The sequence below is a fragment of the Amphiura filiformis genome, chromosome 16 (genome assembly GCF_039555335.1).
Source record: "Amphiura filiformis chromosome 16, Afil_fr2py, whole genome shotgun sequence".
NCBI lineage: Eukaryota > Metazoa > Echinodermata > Ophiuroidea > Amphilepidida > Amphiuridae > Amphiura > Amphiura filiformis.
The window spans coordinates 26,842,960-26,863,866 of record NC_092643.1 but is presented as its reverse complement, the minus strand read 5'-3'; the positions used below and the strand labels follow the sequence as shown (position 1 = coordinate 26,863,866).

The following is a 20,907-nucleotide window of genomic DNA, read 5'->3' as shown; positions in this document are numbered from 1 at the left end:
CCTTACAAGTATTTGTGAACGGTCCCTAACCATAGAAGTGTGAATCTTTTTCAGGTGTCTGCAGGAAAAGAAGACCCAAAGGTAAAGCATGAAGAAGTGAACAAAATCCTGAGTGATGTGAAAGGAATGAAGATGAAACAACAGGACATCAACGGCACTCTGGAAGCCATGAAAAGGTACAATGTCTTGTCATGTCTTTCTTCTGTGGTCTGTGTTTGGGTGTATGCTAGGGTGCATCAGATGCCCCTCATGTCAATGGATTCATCTGTCCCTAGTCTTAAAATGTTCCTATTGTCACAAAACTAACATGTGCCAAGTTTGAATTAATTCGAAGGTCGTCCTGGGGGGCCACCGAGAGCCTAAAGTTACAATGTGTGTTCCTATGTAGTAAAGTTCGTTGACCCCTGTACAATTCCAATTAGAAGCCGATCGAACAATTTAAAGTAGCTGCCATATCAAAACCGTTAGGACTTAGAAGCTCAAATCTTTTGCGCTTATAGTACTGATAATCATCTTGAATCGGTGATAAAAATTAATCACCAACAAAATGAGCATGTGTGGAATTGGCACAAGCGCCCTCGATACAAAATTTTAGTGAAATAGGCATTTTGTGGTAATTTTTACCTCAAATTTTACAAATGTTGATGTCCTGGTTGTCATTACACTTTTACAAAGCAGATTTTCTGAACTTTAGATCAATTGATAATACATATTAACAACTTTCAGTGTGAAATAAAGTGTTATAGCACTTGGTTAAGACAGAAATTATAGATTTTCCCAAGAATATGGACTGTGGGGGCGCTTTTGACAATAAAACACACACAGTCATTTCTTTGGAGATGGATTTTCATCACAGATTCAAAGATGATTATCAGTACGCTTAGCTCCCAAGATTTGAGCTTCTAAATCCAAACGGTTTTGATATGGCAGCTACTTTAAATTGTTCGATCGGCTTCTAATTGGAATTGTACAGGGGTCAACGAACTTTACTACATAGGAACACACATTGTAACTTTAGGCTCTCGGTGGCCCCTCAGGACGACCTCCGAATTAATTCAAACTTGGCACATGTTAGTTTTGTGACAATAGGAACATTTTAAGACTAGGGACAGATGAATCCATTGACATGAGGGGCATCTGATGCACCCTAGTGTATGCATGCGCTTTCAAAGTATTGCAAATATGAATGGAGCATTTTGTTTGTAAGTAGGCAACAGAAGATCGCATAGATATCTATCTATTACAGACAAGTCCATGGCAATGTCTAATATGTGCTACCCACTTTAAACTCAAGAAACCGAGAAAAAATGTGCGATTTGTAATGGAGGTTGGCAGACTTTTGCTGCCCATTATTAAAACCTGTACCATGTGAGTGTGCTTGAATTCGGCTTTGAACCATACTGCGAAATATGGGCATGTTCCTATGGCGGGGTCAACATTAAGTAAAGCTGAATTTATACTCGATCGCCAAGCGATTGCGATTAAACGCTTTTGGAAAGCGATGGGCAATCGCCGAATTTTGCGATGCATTGCCCGTCGCTTTTGCATTTATACTTATCACGGCGATAGCGATTGCAGACGACAATTAAAATATTCTAAATGCTACAAAATACATTTTTAAAACATCAGTTGCTGTCAATAATTATTGTTTTGAATTAATTCATCACCAAAAATTAATAATCAAGAAAGGTAAATTAATTCGCAAAATAATAGATCCAGATGGTTGCATTATGATTGGTTGACGCATTCACGTGTCAAGCGATATCGCAGGGAAGTTGAGATTTCTTCAACTTGCAAAAGCGACGTCGTTTTTGCTTCGGCGATTTGAATCGATTGATCGGCTTGACGCTCTGGAAAGGTAAGTAAACATTGAGCATGCATGAGAATCGTTTTTCTGCAAAAGCGATCGAGTATAAATTCAGCTTAAGGGGCGCATGAGTGAACTCAAAAATAGCCTAAATAGTGCGAGCGTATACAAAAGAGGTCTGCTCTTAGAGAGCACAGGCATGGAATATTCCAATCTATGTGATATCTATGGTTTGAACCTTGTGGCCTCGCTCATCTGAGCGTACCAAAAGTTACAGTGGATAAACGAGATTTGAGCTGGGTTTTGAAACTGTTTATGTTAGTTAGACCATATCTGATGGTGGGAGGAAGCCTGTTCCATTATTGAGCAGCAGCAACAGAGAAAGCCCTATCCTCAGATCCTGATGATGGAATTTCCAAAGTGGGACATGATGAGAATGAGCGAGTGTAGAGTCCAGCGGTATCTTATATATTTTTAAAGGGGACAGAGCCCATTGATTGGGTGATTACATAAGGGGACAGAGCCCATTGAGTGAGTTTGAATATAATCCTTTCAGAGACAGGGAGCCAGTTTCATTGATCATTGATAGAAAAAGTGGAGTGTGAGCAGATTGTGGTTGCTCTAATTAAGTTCCTCCATCCATCCCTTTACTATAAAGGCAAAATATATAATTCCCAATAATGAGCCAACTTTGGTATTAGGGTGATTCACAAAAAATGAAATTGGTATTTTTCAACGGGACACCCCCTCATTTTGTTCATTTTGATAATAAAATCATACCTGCAAAATATGAAAAAATTCAAAAAGTTTAGGGGTGCTACCGGTCAATGAACTTTTGTACACAAAGTCAATGGGATTTATGAGCCATTTTCTTTACAACACAAAAAAAGCCATGTTAATTTTCCCTGATTGTGCCAAAAATATTTGATCATAGTGTGAGTAATGTCCTTAAAATAAATGCTAAAGAAAATTGTAAAAATGTTAACCCGCTTTCCAGAAAATTGCATTTTTGTGAAAACTGTTACATTTGGGGCAAGGCAGTTGCTGGAACAGCCAAAATATTATGGTACTTGGCTAATATAAAGTTGTGTTTTGAACTGGCCACTATCCAATGTTGTGACCCCAATTTATATACATTTCTTTTCAACCATGGTGATGTGAATCTAATCCTTCCTGTGGTCATTCAATTCAAACAATACAAATCTTCATCAGGTATGGCCACATAATGACCACCCCTGATACAGATGTATGGATTTTGATAGTTACTATTACATAAGATTTCAAAAGATGGTATCACCATTGGGGTAAACTAATATGTGAAGAATTTTAATCTTTTTTTTTATCAACAGTTCAGTTCAATAAGGTATAAATTTGGGGTGCCTGGTGGGATTCCAGGGGATATCCCAGGGTATTCTTTTCTTGAGCTACACTCCCTCTGTCACTTTTGAAACATTTTTTATTATTACAGTCAACTATGATTCTATGAACTTTAATTTGGTAAAAACCCATGTTTTCACAAAGTTAGGTATATCATTGAACATTTACTTCAGTTTTGCAAGCCTGGTAGACTTTTTAGGCCCTGAAATAAGTGTTTGAAATTTTTGACAAAAAATCCCATTGACTTTGTGTACAAAAGTTCATTGACCGGTAGCACCCCCTAAACTTTTTTGATTTTTTTTTCATATTTTGCAGGTATAATTTTATTACCAAAATGAACAAAATGAGGGGGTGTCCGTTGAAAATACCAATTTCATTTTTGTGAATCACCCTATTGGGTATGCACGTACAGATATTTGCATCAAGCATAGTACGCAAAGACCACATGCTTACAGAGCAAGCACATCTTTCGAAAATTGACCAATCATGGTACTAGGTTGCGCGATTGTGTTGTGCCACAAAAAGTATGCTGACGCAACAGTATGCAGAAGGCACATCCTCTCATGATCGAGAATTAGATATTTTGCCTGTAGGGCTTGCTTATGCACCTTGGATGCTGATTTTAAAATTGAATGCAGCAGAGGATAGAATGATTTTTGATTCATGTGTTTGTTTTCTGTTATGTAGAGAGAACCAGGCTTTGTGGGGTGAGGTGATGATGTTGAGACAGCGGCATGACAAACAGCAAAAAATTGTTAACAGACTTATCCAATTCTTGCTGACGCTTGTCAACCCTGTTGGAATGAAACGCAAACAGTAAGTATATTACCTGTCAGTTGGCATCATGTAAAACCCTGCTTGAAGGGTTTTAGATGTCCCTTTTTTCCTGCACAATTGACAAAATATGTCAATACATTCATTTTACATTTAGACAATAATAATAACTGGGTGTTATTTTTTACAGGTCATTGCATGAAATAAGGTTTTTTGTTCGTTTTAAAACAGACTATTGAAAATATATCTTCCGGTCACAGTGTTAATGCAAATTTAATATGTGATGCACAGGTATGCAGGATTACTCATGTGACGTCTCCCAAACCCAGCCTCAAGTGTTTTGATTCACATAACATCAGTATATGTGTTTTTTTATTCACGTCATAGCATCAGTATGTGGGTTTTTTTTAACTATCTTCTTTTGTGATTATATGTGACATGATCAAGAGGAATGAGTCGGATGTTGCTAATATTGCTTTTGAGATATTGGCAAAAACAGTGTTCAAATTCTTTTGTTTTATATTGTTTTCAGCCATTGATATATTGCCCATAACTAGTAACCAGATATCCAATTTTGATGGGGTTTGCATCAAAATGTAGCATTCGTAGACTGCCAGGAAATGATGTAAACAACTTCTAATTGAAAATTGCCGACATGTGACCCATTCCCCTTGATCATGTCACATATAATTATTGGAATTTTTAAAACTTATTCGTACAAGCAAATTGAACACTTACTCAGAAATTTTTGTGACTCATCCAAGTTCACTTCTTCTTGTGTTTTTGTCTTATAGACCATTAGCCATTGAAGCAAGTGATGGCAGTTCCAGTGGCCCCAGCAGACCTCCCAAATATGGGAAGCAAATCTCCTTACATAGCAGCCTGGATGACCTAATTAGTATGCAGGCAGTAAGTAAATGAAATAAGACTTTTTAAGTTAGGCGTGCAGCCTAACTTATTTCTTTCTTGCCATTTCTTTCTTCTTTCTTTCTTTCTTTCTTTCTTTCTTCTTCTTCTCACAATTTGCTACTACTTCCACATCCTTGATCGGATTTTGACCAAACTCAGTCACAAGCAGTATTGGGTAGCTGGCTACAAAAGTCATGGGTTGTTTAACGTCAGAGGTCATCCAAGAGGTCACAGGGGTCAAAAAAGGTCATTTTAACCGAAAATGCTCCGATTGAGCTGAAATTTAAATGCAATGATCCTTATGACATTCTAAACATATTTAAAATATTTTAAAATTTATTTAAGGTCATTAAGGGGCCATAAAGGGGTCAAAGGTCACGTTTTTCAAAATGCTCCAATTGAGCTGAAATTTAAATGCAATGATCCTTATGACATTCTAAACATTCTAAAAACATTAAGCAGTATTGGGTAGCTGGCTACAAAAGTCATGGGTTGTTTAACGTCAGAGGTCATCCAAGGGGTCACAGGGTCAAAAAGGTCATTTTAACCGAAAATGCTCAGATTGAGCTGAAATTTAAAGGAAATGATCCGTTATGACATTCTAAACAGGTTTCAAATATTTTAAAATTCATTTAAGATCATTAAGGGGTCATAAAGGGGTCAAAGGTCAAGTTTTTAAAAATGCTCCAATTGAGCTGAAATTTCAATGCAATGATCTTTATGACATTCTTAACATTTTAAAAACATTTTAAAATTCATTTAAGGTCATTAAGGGGTCATAAAGGGGTCAAAGGTCAAGTGTTCCAAAATGCTCCAATTGAGCTGAAATTTGAATGCAATGATCCTTATGACATTCTAAACATGTTGAAAATATTTTTAAATTCATTTAAGGTCATTAAGGGGCAATAAAGGGGTCAAGGGTCAAGTTTTCAAAATGCTTCAATTGAGCTGAAATTTAAATGCAATGATCCTCATGACATTCTTAACATGTTTTAAATATTTTAAAATTCATTTAAGGTCATTAAGGGGGTCATACAGAGGTCAAAGGTCAATTTTCAAAATGCCAGCTTTCCACGATTAAGGTTTATTAAAAAATGCAATTAATGAAACAATCTTATTAAAATTAATACTATCCAGCACAGTGTTGCTGCTTGATCATGATCAGATCGTCAGTCATCCGCCTAACTTACCTCGTGCCCTTGCAAAGGGCACAGTTGCTCTAGTTTCTTTCTTTTTTCACGACATGGCATAACTGGGCATTAACAACAGAGACAAAAAATTATTTAGAAGCTGCTGACAAGGAAGCACCCAGAAAGCGATTAACCTCCCTGCTGAAGCTGGCCCTCGATCTAATGGCTGGAATTTGGGCAGGAAGAGAATTCCATAATTGGGCTGTAGATGGTAGAAATGATCTTTCATGGCTGGCAAGGTTTGATCTTGGGACTTCACAGACCGTCGCAACCTGCACTTTAATTCTAGAGGTGTGCCCATACCCAGTGCTGTACGGTGCAAAACCTGATTGAGGAGCCAATGTCTCCTAACTTTATAAATTTAGGCGCCCAAATTTTGCTCCCAGGTAAAAAATATGTGGTGCCAACTGAACAGCCATGTGCGTTGAATGTTCATAGCTGCTGTACTCAATTTACATATTCCCATTGAACTCTACATACTTCATACACAGCATGTACAGTGTAGGCCTATATGTTTTCCAGGAAGTCCCCATTGAGACATGATAAATGGATATATTCATAGCATAGGCCTACATTCATGTTATGCATTTGCTGGCGATTAAAAGCTTCAATAGTTGGTCGCCATTGGCGCCAGGGATTGAACATTTAGTCGCCATCAGAAAAAATCTAGTCGCCAATGCGCCTAAAATGGTCGCACCGTACAGCACTGCCCATACCACAAAAACCTTTCCATTATGCTAGCATACAACATTAGGATTTAAATCATGAAATAGAAGTGGATGCATAGCAGGGCTGAATTTTGGCAAGAATTTGCGAATTGATTCTCGCAAACAAGATTGGGGTAAATCCAATGGTTTCTTGTAAATTTGTTTTAAATACACAGCAAAGTTTGGGCGCAAGAAGTGGAAGAATCCAATTCTCGCAAACAACTGTTTCAAGAATCATTAATTTGCAAAGAAAAAATTTATACTCTGTAAAATGATGGATCTTTTAGTTTCATAGTACCGTACCTCATGTAAGCTTACAAATGTTTACATTCATTCAGTAAAAAAATATGTAGTGGTTGGTGCAGCATGCAGTCTCTAACAGCCCCGTCACTTTTCACAGGTGTTGACCAAAATATTGGTAGAATGATATTTTCATGATAAACATCGTTATTGAAATTTAAATGCACACAAACATTTGTGGTTTTAATTATACCTTTCTTCTCTACTTAGGGCAGCAGCAGGGGTTTTGATGCGTTGGTGTGATCGTATTCATATAAATACAATTTTTAAGCACTATTGCCAAAGCTATCTGCAAAGGTCTATAAACAATTCTTCTAATTGACATCCTTCAGCCAAGCCTTGAAATAAGTGGACTGGAACCAGGAGCAATTTGTTTTTGAACATTGCTCCTGGTTCACTGGGATTTTACAAGAATTGGGAGCAATTTCTGAAGAAACAGGAGCAATTTTAAAATTGTTAATCCTTTTCTGCATATACAATACAGTATACCAGCACTACTGCATCAAGGGCAAAATTGCTCTTGGTTCATGTGCATTTTACAAGGACCAGGAGCATTATTGATGGCTTTACAACCTGCAAATTTGCTCCTGACGCCTGCTTATTTCAAGGCTTGTTCAGCCGTAGATAGGCTAAATACCCTTGACATAGATAATCACACAATCAGTGGGGAAGAGTTAAGGGGTTGAAATTTTCTTTTGGGGGTTTGAAATTTTCTTAGGTCAAAGCTAGTATTCACCCACCCATCAACGGCAGAAGCATGCCAATTGGAAGGATGGTCTGTAGATGTCTATCGTACTTCCGTATTTTGAAATTGTGTGTAATTCTAGTTCATAGTTTTATTAGAAATCTGACTTCAGTTTTTTAATTGAAACAACCATTGAATATTATCTTGTATTTACAGGGTGCTAATGTGGACTCGCTACAAGGGGCTAGATTGTCAGATATCACAGATAGCACCAGTGGAGGCGCGACTGTGTCAGAAGTGACGAGCCCTCTTGAACCTACAGGAGGAGCCTTACCGGGACAGAGTCAACTTCAACCCCAGACAGCCACAAATCAGTCAGGACTTAATGTTGGGCTCTCATCAGCACCAGCAACAAGTGCTACATCTACTGCCCCAAACAGTTATGTGCCAGCACCTCAGTTGCAGCCATCCGCTGCAACTGTAGATGGATCCGGAGATCAGAGCATTGCCACCATGCCCGTCTCTCAGTTACTCACCCCTATGACATTAACAATGGTACCAGAATTGGGGGATATCGCAACGATGCCAATCTCTGAGATTCTGGCGCCCTCTACCTTGCCTTCATCAATGGCAGTTTCATCAGATCCGATTATTACATCGCCGTTGAGTGTGTCAGCGCCGTTAAGTCAAGATGGGTTCGGTGTGACGACAACTCTATCTGATCCTACTGCCAATGTGACTGTTAGTAAACCCCCAACCAGTTTAGAACTGATACCAAAGGCTACAGATGGCAGTCAGCCTCACCACTCTGGTATTTTGCAAAGAGCCTTATCAACAGAAGAAATAGAGCAAAAGTAAGTATTGCAAAAGTTGAAATTTTCGCGCTAAATTTATTTTTGCGGTGTCCGACTATGACAACACTACAACTAACATAGTGTTTTTGTTTGTTTGGGTTTTTTTGTCAAGCTGGTAAACAAAGGCAGTAAGCTGCCATTGACTTTATACAAAATATGAAACAAAAAGGGTTGGATTTGGGGTTAGGGATTTGAAATTGGATGTTTTGATGTTGTTTAGGGAGATAGCAAACACTAGGATCCACAACATATTCATCTATCAGGGCAGAGTTCTTTAACCCCAATACATTTGTACATTCATTGAATGACCTTTGAAAATTTGAGTACAGAAACTCATACTCTGCAACTTGAGGTCAAATTTAGCACTCTTTATTGTTTAATTGAGGTTATTGAACTATGCCATTGGGATGAGGACAGTGTGGTCCATAGTGAAATGCTTGAAAGCCATCTAATGTAAAAACTAGTTTTCCAGCAAAAATGTTGGTTTGTATCTTTTGGGGTGATCAAAGATTAAGAATTTGGAAGGAATTTTGCTTCCCCATGTAAAATATAAATGTACGAAATTAAGGGCAATTTTGCTATCTTGGTGTAAAATTTGCGCGTATCTTCAATGGATTTTTTGCAGCCTGCTATGAGTGTTATGCTTCTTAAAATAATTACATGCACATGATTCGATGCAGAGACCAGTGAAATCATGGACGAAAAAGATAACAGACCGCGTCCAAGCAGTCAAAGTCTCAGCATCACCCGATAATGAGGGCTGATTGACCGGAAACCTGCTACGCACTTGACTTACTGTGTAAATTTACGGTCTATCGCATAATCGCGAAGGCACACAATGCTCTATCGCATATATACACGAAGCCACGCAACGCTGGTGTGATTGTTAGACACGGCACAGAACTGAACAATCGGCCCTCATGAATATGCGAGAATTCACAGCATACAATGCACTGGGACTTTGACTATTGATACATGGTCTGTAGCAGTCAAGTTAGCTCAATCGTTAAGGTGTTCGACTATGGTGCGAGAGGTTGCGGGTTTGAACCCTGGCTGTGCCAATATGCTCTCGTGGAAAATTGAGTTAGCTTGAAATTCCCTGGACAAGGAACTTGTCAACTTGTTGCTAATTGTCTCATTGTAACCTGCATCTGAAACTCGGGAGCTAATCCTGGTTGCAATGGTTAATTGTGGAATGTCTAGGGTGTGCACTCTTGTAGCAGCAAAGTTCCTGATTTGTTGTTAAATGGTTTATGGATGATGTGGGCCGTAGTGGTCAGCGACAACCTGTAAGGTGTGCTGAGGCTTGTGGATCAACATCTATGTGTTGTGCGTCTGCGTAGCGCACTATAAATCGCTGTGCTTTTTTTTTTTTTAGTAGTAGTCTGACCTTTGTCACTACCAAACTTGAGGTGACCGAAAGCATGATTGTCTATTTGAAGCAAAAATGGTTCATTGTATCTATTTAAACCGAATCAAATCATTGATTTTCTGTTTAACAGAGAGATACTAGGAACTGAGTTGAATGCCCTCCAAGCTAACATTGAATCAATACAAAGTCTACTGACCAACCCTAACCCATCTCTGACGATTGATCCAGATGTCTTGCTTGGGGTAAGTGAAGTTAATCATCTTCATCATCAACAAATTAATCATCAATAGCCTTTGTTCCCTTCATCCAATTATGCACTATAGTGGGTCTTGTCTTAAACAGGAAGCCTGGGGTGAACCAACCCTGCCTGGTTATCAAATTAATCAGCGACAAGGTTTTCTCTGAATTTGACAGGTGCCAATTGATGCAATTACATTAAAACATCACCTGTCAAATTCAGAGATAACCTTGTCACTGATTAATTTGATAACCAGGCAGGTTTGGTTCACCCCAGAAGAACTGGTCTGGCGGGGCTTCCTCTTTCAGTTCAGAGTTAACACCTTGTTGGATTTCGCAGTGGCAGATTTTGAATCAGTATGTTTTTGCGGTTGCGCTACCAGCATACAGACAAGTCGTCCTTCTATAATATGTGTGTATAGTTCCCGCAACATTAGGTTAGCATACGCAATTCGAATTTGTCACTGCGTAATCTAACATGGCGTTACTCTCAACCTGGTACGAGATAGACAGTACAGCAGAGATGCCAACCCTCTCTATTTAAGAGGGAGGCTCCCTATTTTTGGAAACATTTTTGTCCATTTTGACACCCAAATTTGGCAATTCAACGGGAGAAAAAAACTATAAAAAAAAAAATCTAATTTCGGACACCCGGGCAGGGTATTTCCTGCCCGGGTAATGTAATCTCGGGCGGGTACCCGCGAGCCCGCCCGAAAATCCCTGGCTTAGTACAGGGTACCGCATCAACACACAAGTTTGAACATTTCAACTTGACAATATTGCTGGCATACCCCCTGAAATTATGGGATCTAGGGGAAAATATAAATAAAGACCATTCTTCAACGTGCCACATTGCAGCCGTAGAAGGCCTTGACATCAATAATCATATGAAAATAAAAGCGTAAAATAAAGACAAAATCAAGGTCAATATTGAGGTAAGTATTTATTAAAAGGGCATTTCGTGATCCACAGCATCATCCCCCCCACTTTTCTCAAAAAAAGTTGAGATTTTTATATCACTGGAAACCTCTGGTAACGAAATTACAACACATTGTCTATGGAGCAGTGTAAAACACATAAATCATGCATAACTCACAAACGCAAAATCGGAATCAACTGAAATTTTGGGAATAAGCTTTTTTCGTGGATGTCTACTGAAAAATGTCATAAAAAGAAGATACTAGGATCACAAAACACTCCTTTAACATAGTTTTCATATTTGTTTTTCTCTATAGCCTCATATGCCTAAAAGTTTGACTGCAAATAAAACTTATTTTAAAGATGAAAATAAAATAGCTAATTGAAGCATACATCTGCCCACACATAAAGTTTGAAGTGTTACAATAAAATATTGCAATGATCAATTCAAACATTTCTTTGAATTTGCAAGTGAATAGATTGCACACAAAAATAAATGTCGGAACATTACTTTTACATGCAAATGATTGTGGATAATTTCTGCATTATACAAAAAAATGCAAAGCGAAATCTGTAGCACAAAAAAGAATAGGTCCTGTCGTACTTGGGGGGGGTGGGGCACACCCCTCGAAATAAATGACAGAAGTTGTCCCCACACAGTCCAGGAGTGTGTATGAATGAAGGGGGTAGTTTGATATGGAGTGGAGTGTGTGAAATGCATGTGTTCATTTATTCTTTAATTTAGACAGGCTAGTATGATTGACACAAGGTTCACTTGTAATTCATATTCACAGGTATTTACTCATGGAGGAGATGATCATGGTGATTCAGTAAGTTTCACTGTTTGAAGTAATTAAATTGAAGGGTGGTTGGTAAATGCTCCAGACAAATACATACACCCCACACACATACACGCTAGGGTGATTCACAAAAAATGAAATTGATATTTTTCAACGGGACACCCCCTCATTTTGTTCATTTTGGTAATAAAATTATACCTGCAAAATATGAAAAAATTCAAAAAAGTTTAGGGGTGCTACCGGTCAATGAACTTTTGTACACAAAGTCAATGGGATTTTTTGTCAAAAATTTCAAACGCTTATTTCAGGGCCTAAAAAGTCTACCAGGCTTGCAAAACTGAAGTAAATGTTCAATGATATACCTAACTTTGTGAAAACATGGGTTTTTACCAAATTAAAGTTCATAGTTGACTGTAATAATAAAAATGTTTCAAAAGTGACAGAGGGAGTGTAGCTCAAGAAAAGAATACCCTGGGATATCCCCTGGAATCCCACCAGGCACCCCAAATTTATACCTTATTGAACTGAACTGTTGATAAAAAAAAAATTAAAATTCTTCACATATTAGTTTACCCCAATGGTGATACCAGCTTTTGAAATCTTATGTAATAGTAACTATCAAAATCCATACATCTGTATCAGGGGTGGTCATTATGGCCATACCTGATGAAGATTTGTATTGTTTGAATTGAATGACCACGGGAAGGATTAGATTCACCATGGTTGAAAAGAAATGTATATAAATTGGGGTCACAACATTGGATAGTGGCCAGTTCAAAACTACACCTTGTGCAAGGTACTTGTGACAAGAGCTAGAGTGGCTAAGACACATTTACTACTGGATTACACATTAAACATTACACTACACTTACATAAAATTACAAACCTACACACATTCAACACTTGAATAACATAATTTACAGTTACAAACAAAACAAAGCAAAAACAAACAAAGAAACAACAAAAAAAACATTAAAAAAAAAAAAAAGAAAGAACTAGAGCCCCATAAACACAACTTTATATTAGCCAAGTACCATAATATTTTGGCTGTTCCAGCAACTGCCTTGCCCCAAATGTAACAGTTTTCACAAAATGCAATTTTCTGGAAAGCGGGTTAACATTTTACAATTTTCTTTAGCATTTATTTTAAGGACATTACTCACACTATGATCAAATATTTTTGGCACAATCAGGAAAATTAACATGGCTTTTTTGTGTTGTAAAGAAAATGGCTCATAAATCCCATTGACTTTGTGTACAAAAGTTCATTGACCGGTAGCACCCCTAAACTTTTTTGAATTTTTTCATATTTTGCAGGTATGATTTTATTATCAAAATGAACAAAATGGGGGGTGTCCCGTTGAAAAATACCAATTTCATTTTTTGTGAATCACCCTAATACACGTACACCCCTACGGGTGTTCGCCTGCAAAAACGTGGACACAGTTTAGGATTACGCAAACACGGGCATCTGAAACTGCATTCAATCAACAAACCGTGAACGTTTTTCACCATTTTTTGTGTGTATGTGTATGAGATGTAATTTTACCTAGCAACTGTGGTATATTTAATGCATTATACATGCAATTGAGGTCGTTTGCAGACCTCCGAAACCGAGGACGGCCCCTTTGCAATATGGCTGTAAACACATTATGAAAGTGGCTCATCAGATTTGGTTAATAAAAAGTTAAATCAGTGAACCACTAATTTTCTTAAACCTGCTGATGATCCAACAGCTGATTGGCAGAAGTCATAGCAGTGTCAATCATTGGATCAAAAATATGTGACTTAAAAGAGTGTATAGCAGTATTATTCAGATTTCCTTTTACAAATTAAGCTTACTGCAAGCCGCCCAGCGCGTATTATTTTGCACATGGTCCAATACACGCGCTTGACGTCGCGCTCGTATACGCGATGATTAATTTGTAAAAGGAAATCTGAATAATACTTTAGGATGTCTTTCATCTCTGTTCATAACTCCTCATTCTGCGCCTAATCCAAATTGTCTCTCTTATCCATCACGGTTTCCCATCACTTTGTAAATATCTGGGAGTTTTGACTCCTCCAATTAATGAGTTAATATGCAGTTATCATTATAAGGGTAATATAATCTGTGTAGTGCTGTACTGTTTTATACGTTGATTGAATTTGAATGCATTTCTTATGTTATACTTATCTTATTTTTGTCTACAGAACCTAGGTTTGTTTGGGTTGAGTGACCCCTATGGAGAGTTCAACCCAGCTAACATCGCTGGTAAGTTTACCTGTGATTGAGGTCAGAGGTGATTTGATGGTGGTTACATTGATGGTGATGGTGTAACGATCATCATAAAAAAGACTTATTAACCATTGTTCATACATACGCATTATCTAACAGCGCATGTGATTGGTCGAGAGCAGGACATAAACAACACTAATGCCCTGGTGCTTCAGCGTGACGCTTTTCGGTATTGAAAAACAAATCGGGGAAATTGCATGTTTAAGAATGTTGTACATTGGAATGAGTGTAGGAAGGTTTGGTTTACAATGTGTCAATGGCATTGGTATGCAATTAAGAATTACGATACAATGTTTTGACCAATGTCGGTGATAAATAATAATGATTCTAATCTTTTGCATACTTCTCTTTTGTGATAAATAGGTACAGAGATGATAGAGTACAACACTGATGCCTCTTTACAGGCTGCTGCAGCTGCCGCCATAGCTGAAGCAAGTGACGATGACTCCCTGCTTGAATCACTCAATGAAGACTCAAGAGCTCTAGCAAGTGCAAGGAGCAATAGATTTGTACAAGAAGAAATAGACTGATGGAGTGCTCGTAGAATTTGCATGTGATGCGCATGTGGTATAAATGTGATGTCTACATAATGTACATGTGACAGTTATATTCCATGCATGTGATGATCACATGACATGCCGTAGAATTCCATAGATATGCATGCATCTAAATGAGGGAGTTTGTTTTTGACAAAAGATATACACCATCCACAAAAACATTATTTGGAGTTTGAACAACTATATTACTGATACAGGCACTGTACAAACATGTATTATTGTAAGACCGATCTATTCATCAAAAAACACTCATTTAAAGGCATATGCATGTAGACAGAATTCTATGGTACAAGAATTAATGTAACAACTTCGGTTGTGCATGTGACAACCACTTCAGATGCATGTCACTATTACATGAAGCACATGTTGTGCATGTGACAATCACATGATCATGGTATGTATGAACTTAGCTTGTTGCTGAAAGTGGTAAGATTGACACCAAGGAATGAACTGCGCACGCTTTTGTCATAAAGTACTTTTTGGGCAGCTGAAATTTGTCTTTAAAACATAAGTTGGGCTCTGAAACCTAGTAGTAAATATTCATTTCTATAATTACTGTCAACCATTGGGTATGTTTGTTCTTGCGTGATCATATTTAATCCCACTTATCTTAAAGAGAAAGCCCCACCAGAGCAGTTCTTCTGGGGTGAACCAAACCTGCCTGGATATCAAATTAATCAGTGACAATGTTATCTCTGAATATGACTATGCTAATTTGATTATGTTATTGCATAATTAGCTCCTGTCAAATTCAGATAAACCTTGTCACTGATTAATTTGATAACCAGGCAGGTTTGGTTCACCCCAGAAGAACTGCTCCGGCTGGGCTTCATCTTTAAAGGGGGTGACCTGTGACCAGATTGATCTAGGATATGGATTTTGTTCACATGTTTGTCAATGCCAAATATCATCCACTTCATGCATTCATGTAAATAAAACAAAAACATTTTCAGTTTAAATGTGATAAAGCCATGTTGTAACATTTCCATCAAAATAGATTTGTACTTCTTTTCCACTGTCAGATATGTTCACTTTAAAAGGGCATTTCGTGATCAACAGCCTCATCCCCCATTTTTTCAAAAAAAGTTGAGATTATTGAATCACTGGAAACCTCTGGCTACATACATAATGTTTATGTACCAAATATTTCTTGCAGATTAATTCGTTTAGCAAAAATATCGTCAAATTTTAATTTCGTTCTGGTATACCAGAACGAAATTACAACAGTGGCCTATGGAGCAGTGTAATACACATAATCATGCATAACTCGCAACGCAAAATCCAAATCAACTCAAATTTTGGGAATACGCCTTTTTTCGTGGATATTTACTGAAAAATGTCATAAAAAGAGGATGCTAGGATCACAAAATACTCCTTTAATTTTGACCATAACAGATTAGGTAAAACTAAGAAAATCACTATTTCATACCAGCGCATAATGTCGCCAATGTATATCGGGACTGAGTTTGATCCTTTTGATGTTTTATGACCTTCCCGCATGCTGTGCACATACAGTGTTACATGGTATCACATACGCGTTCGACTAATAGTTTGATCACAATAATTAAACAATGTATTCCATCATTTTATTCGAAATCTCGGATTTTGTCACAACTACAGCACCTAAACCCTTGATTTTTGCAGGGTATGTTAGTTTAAAGTACATTGCAATTATGTAAAAATCAGAATGTTGATCAAACTTGAGGGCGCTCTCCTCGGCAAATGTTACAATATGGTTTTAATTGGCAGTCATGTGGTTTTGGTTTTTACGATGTTGGATTATGACCCCTGACTAATTGGGGTATCAGTACACACCGTTTCATGTGCATGTTGATATGTACACACTGTTGTAAATGAGCAAACTTGGCTGTATTCAACTACATTTTACTGTTTCTTATGAGAAGAAATAGTGATTTTATGTCAATATACAGTAAGCCAAAATATTAAGGTACCAATTGTGTCAGGGTTGTAGCCATGGTGGTCGGCAGTAACCAGTACTCAGCCTGATCTTGCCGACCAGCACTAAAATGACAAATTGTCCTCAAAACAGTTGTCAAATGCCATTACTGTCAAGTAATTGGCATTCTGATTCAATTTTCTCTTAATTTTAGACAGCACTAAAATTTGGTTAGCTACAACCCTGAGTTGTGTTCACTCCTGTATATCCTAAATAAAGACAATTATGTCAAAATTAAACCAAGCAGCAAATTGCTGTATTCTTTAGCTCTGATTTAAGACCTTATTTGTTGAAATTGGTTGAGAATTAAAGAAACAGTGATCTGAAACGTAATGAAGAAACAAAATCAAAAGTTGCACTTTTGTGTTCTAATCAATGGAAGCACGGCGCTAGTTCTCTTTGTGTACAAATCAATAGGGCATGCAATGGACTAAACTGCAACTTTTAAATTGGCATCTTCCTTGTGTATTTGGATTGTTGTGTTTTTATTTCTAGAATAATTTCAACAAATGGGGTCTTAAATTTGAGCTAAAAGATGCAGCTATTGGGTGTTGGTTCCAATTATGACATATCTGTCTTTGCTTAGGATATACAGGGGTGAACATAACTGGTACCTTAATGTTTTTGGCTTACTGTATTTAGTTCACATTCATGTTGTAGTAGTGTGCACATAGCAGGAATAATGCCAAAATTAAATCATAAAGCAGTAAGCTTTCACTAACTACATTACTACATGTAAGCTTACAGAATGTTCCTGCATGCCAATTTCATTGAAGTGAAATTATCTTGACTCCCTGTCACACAATGCAATGTGTTTGCAAAAACATGCATGGTGGTTACCACAAAACCATGTTTTTTCACAATTTCTTTGGAATTACATTGATTTGGAATGTCAGATTTCAGGATGCTAATGAGAAAAATAGGATCTATTGTATGATGCCAAAAGTCTCATCAGCGATGAGGGTAAGTCGGGGGGATGAGGCTGACAATCTGGTCACGCCCCTTTAATATAGCATTCTCATTTTACCTAATGAATTTTGCTTGTAGAGTATCAGGGTACTATATATAGTGCATAAATTTTGACTCTGTCACAGCAGCAGTGGTTTCTTTTGTACAATAGTCAGCATAGCATGTACAGTTAATTAAGTGTTGAAATAATAAGTTACCCAGGATTTTGGATGACCACATGAACAAAAAAATGGGATTCTTCTCTCTTGTTGATATGAATTTGCACTCACTGTGTTATATGAGATAATCAATTCATGGCAGATGCTATAACAGTAATCCTTGTTTCAAAAACAATACAGCATTTAAACAAATATGATAAAATGTATAAAAGACGATATAATTTAATTTTTAAGAGTTTTATATTTTGATATACTAAGTTTTTTTTAGTAACCCTTTACTTTGACTCAAAAGAGAATTTAAGTTTTGATTCAAAATAGAGCAAAACATGTGTATTTTAATTTACAATTGAGGTAATTGAACCATTTAAAGATTTGGCACAAGTTAAAGGTATACAATGTATTGTTGGTCGAAGCAGCAGAAAAAAAAATAGTTCACAGCATCTTGCGAATGGTAGTGAACTTGAGCAAAAATTGCATTGCTCAATTCATAGCGAGCGTGTAGAAGAATTCAAATATCAGTTCTTGAGTTATGTTGTAAAGAGGGCTGAAACAACAACACTTTTGTAAAACGTACATAACGCATTAACAACAATAGATTAAGCAAGTTTTCAAAGTATTAGATTTGTAGAATGAACTTTTGCAAAACACCAAAGTGTTATTTTTCAATAATATATTGATTCAGATAATGAAAATTGATTTTTTTTCTTTTTTGCGGCTTCGACCAACAATACCTCGTATACCCTTTAATAAGGCATTCAAGGCCTTTCAAGATTGATAATTAAAGAAAACCTGTTTGGAAAAATTAAAACTGCAAGTGCTGCTGAAATTTGAGCAAGTCTTTGAGCTTGATGATTCTAGTATATGCACTAACATGAATGATTTTTGTCGTTTTCCCAAAATGGTTTGAATAATGAATTTTGCCTTTTTCAAGTTTAACAATATTTTTTCTGAAATCAGTACTTATCAGGAGTATTTCTTTAATTTTCATACAACATGGTCAGGAACCAAAGATATGGCAATAAATTGCTTCAATGCTGTAATTGATTTATTCTTTAGCATCAATCAAAATCATCATAATCCCAAATTTAAAAGGTAACTTTATTCCAACATTTAGTTCAAGTGCATGAAAAAGGATTCACTTTGAGATTTGTCACTCAAAATTATATATGTGGGCTAATATGGGGATGGGTGATAATTACGTCAAATACAGTATATAAGAGTATGTGGTATTCTTGCAAATGGTCTTGTAATTTCATATTTAAAGTGGTGTGTGCAAGGATTGCATTTCAGCAAGTTTGAAAAATGAAACTGTTAACCTTGACACTGAGAACTTGTAGGATTCCTCTCATAAAAACCTTCAGTTAATTTTATTTTTGACAGCTGCTGCTTTTAGCAATGGTATTGTATCTGCAGTCACTACATGGAAGAATAGATGTTTAAAATATGTATGCAGATTTATATTGAAGTAAATGAACTATTGAAATATTTATAAATAAAAATTAATTGTTCAATCTAGTGCCTGCTGCTGTAATGTATTGTAATACTCAGTCATGTCTGGATTCCCACCCTTTATTTTTAAATCAGAATATTAGTAAACAAACATGTAATATATGCAGGCATTAATGCTGATACAAGCTTGTTGTACTCGGATGACATGTTTTTCTCCCCCACCAATAGCGTAGCATCATAGGGGCACGGGGTGGTGGGTGCTTGGGCATGTGCCCGCCCCCTATCAATTGCAAACCAAATTTAGAAAATCCCATAGTTAAATTGCTGAAAAACGGCTTGTGCCACATTCAGACCTCCCCATCATGGTTGATGCCCCCCAATATGATGACCCATGCTACGCCACTGCCCCCAATCCATTATCAAAGTATTGTAAGCATATAAACTTGGTAACTTAAATAAATTAAGCTCATACAGTTAACGAAACATTGTGTCATGGGTTTGTCTCCATTCATCAAGGTAGTATATTTTATTGTGTCAAGGATATAATGCAATACAGTGGCATACAAAAGGTGTAGAAAAAATTATGTTTTTCAAATTTTTGAGCATTTGGGGGAATCAAGACTTGGCTTTAAGATGACTGCCCAAACCTTGCTTTATTTACCTCTTACTCCAAGTGGGTTTTGTTTTTGAGAAAGTGAGTTATATTTTTGTTATTGTGTTTAATACAACAAAATAATAGTGCCAGAACCCTGATACAGAATCATATTATACATGCACTGCCATTCAGTATGTAACTCAGTGTGAAATAATCACAGACTTCTACATGTATCAACAGTCAAAGTCCCCGTGTATTGTATGCTGTGAATTCTCGCATATTCATGAGGGCCAATTGTTCCATCATGCCAGCATTGCGTGCCATCGCGTCAGCTTTGCGTACCTTCACGATTCTAAGATAAACTGTAAAAATACGTGGTACGTGCGTTGCAGTTTTGCCCGTCGCATTTCATGGAACAATCGGCCCTCATTATCGGGTGATACTGACTGCTTGAACGCGATCTGTTATCTTTTTCGTCCATGGAAATAATATTGTTTATAGTGGTATTCTTAGTTTTGCAATTAGTCAATAAACAGCGAAAAATATTGAAATAAATACCTATGAATTGATTTATTTGATTGAATCAGTGGTGTATTGTACAATGTATGAGTGTGATGGTTGACTAATTAGCCATGTTCCTCATTTAATATTCAGATATGCTAATTAGCCATGCCCTCCTTATTAATATTCAGATGTACTAATTAACCATGCCTATTCAGATATGCTAATTGGCCACACCCACCTCAATATTCAGGTCATTTATGCAAATAAGTTGCCCCAGTCCCCCCACATTTTAATATTCAGATGCTACTTAGTCAAGCCGACATGAATATTCAGATTATGCTAAATAGCCACGCCCATCTCATTAATATTAAACATGTCTCAAAAGTCTACCCTTACTCTTACAGGTGGGTCCTCGCCCCAAAAGCCTGTGTTAATATTGCAGACCTGTCTGCTGTATAGTCCGCCACAACTCCATGCATATGTGAGCCTGAATTCAAGTTTAATTTTGCC

The 20,907-nt window shown here is 37.0% G+C and overlaps 1 protein-coding gene across 1 annotated transcript in view; it reads left to right on the top strand.

Annotated features, from left to right (window-relative positions):
* The window catches only part of LOC140135819 (uncharacterized), a 39,581-nt gene extending 19,105 nt beyond the window's left edge, over positions 1-20,476 (top strand). Inside the window, exons 4-11 of the mRNA XM_072157443.1 lie at positions 55-176; positions 3,872-4,000; positions 4,753-4,867; positions 7,966-8,603; positions 10,106-10,217; positions 11,925-11,960; positions 14,124-14,184; positions 14,572-20,476. Coding sequence (XP_072013544.1) covers positions 55-176; positions 3,872-4,000; positions 4,753-4,867; positions 7,966-8,603; positions 10,106-10,217; positions 11,925-11,960; positions 14,124-14,184; positions 14,572-14,738 — 1,380 coding nt within the window. The 3' untranslated portion in view covers positions 14,739-20,476. The remainder of the gene's footprint in view (positions 1-54; positions 177-3,871; positions 4,001-4,752; positions 4,868-7,965; positions 8,604-10,105; positions 10,218-11,924; positions 11,961-14,123; positions 14,185-14,571) is intronic.
* The last annotated feature ends 431 nt before the right edge of the window (positions 20,477-20,907 follow it).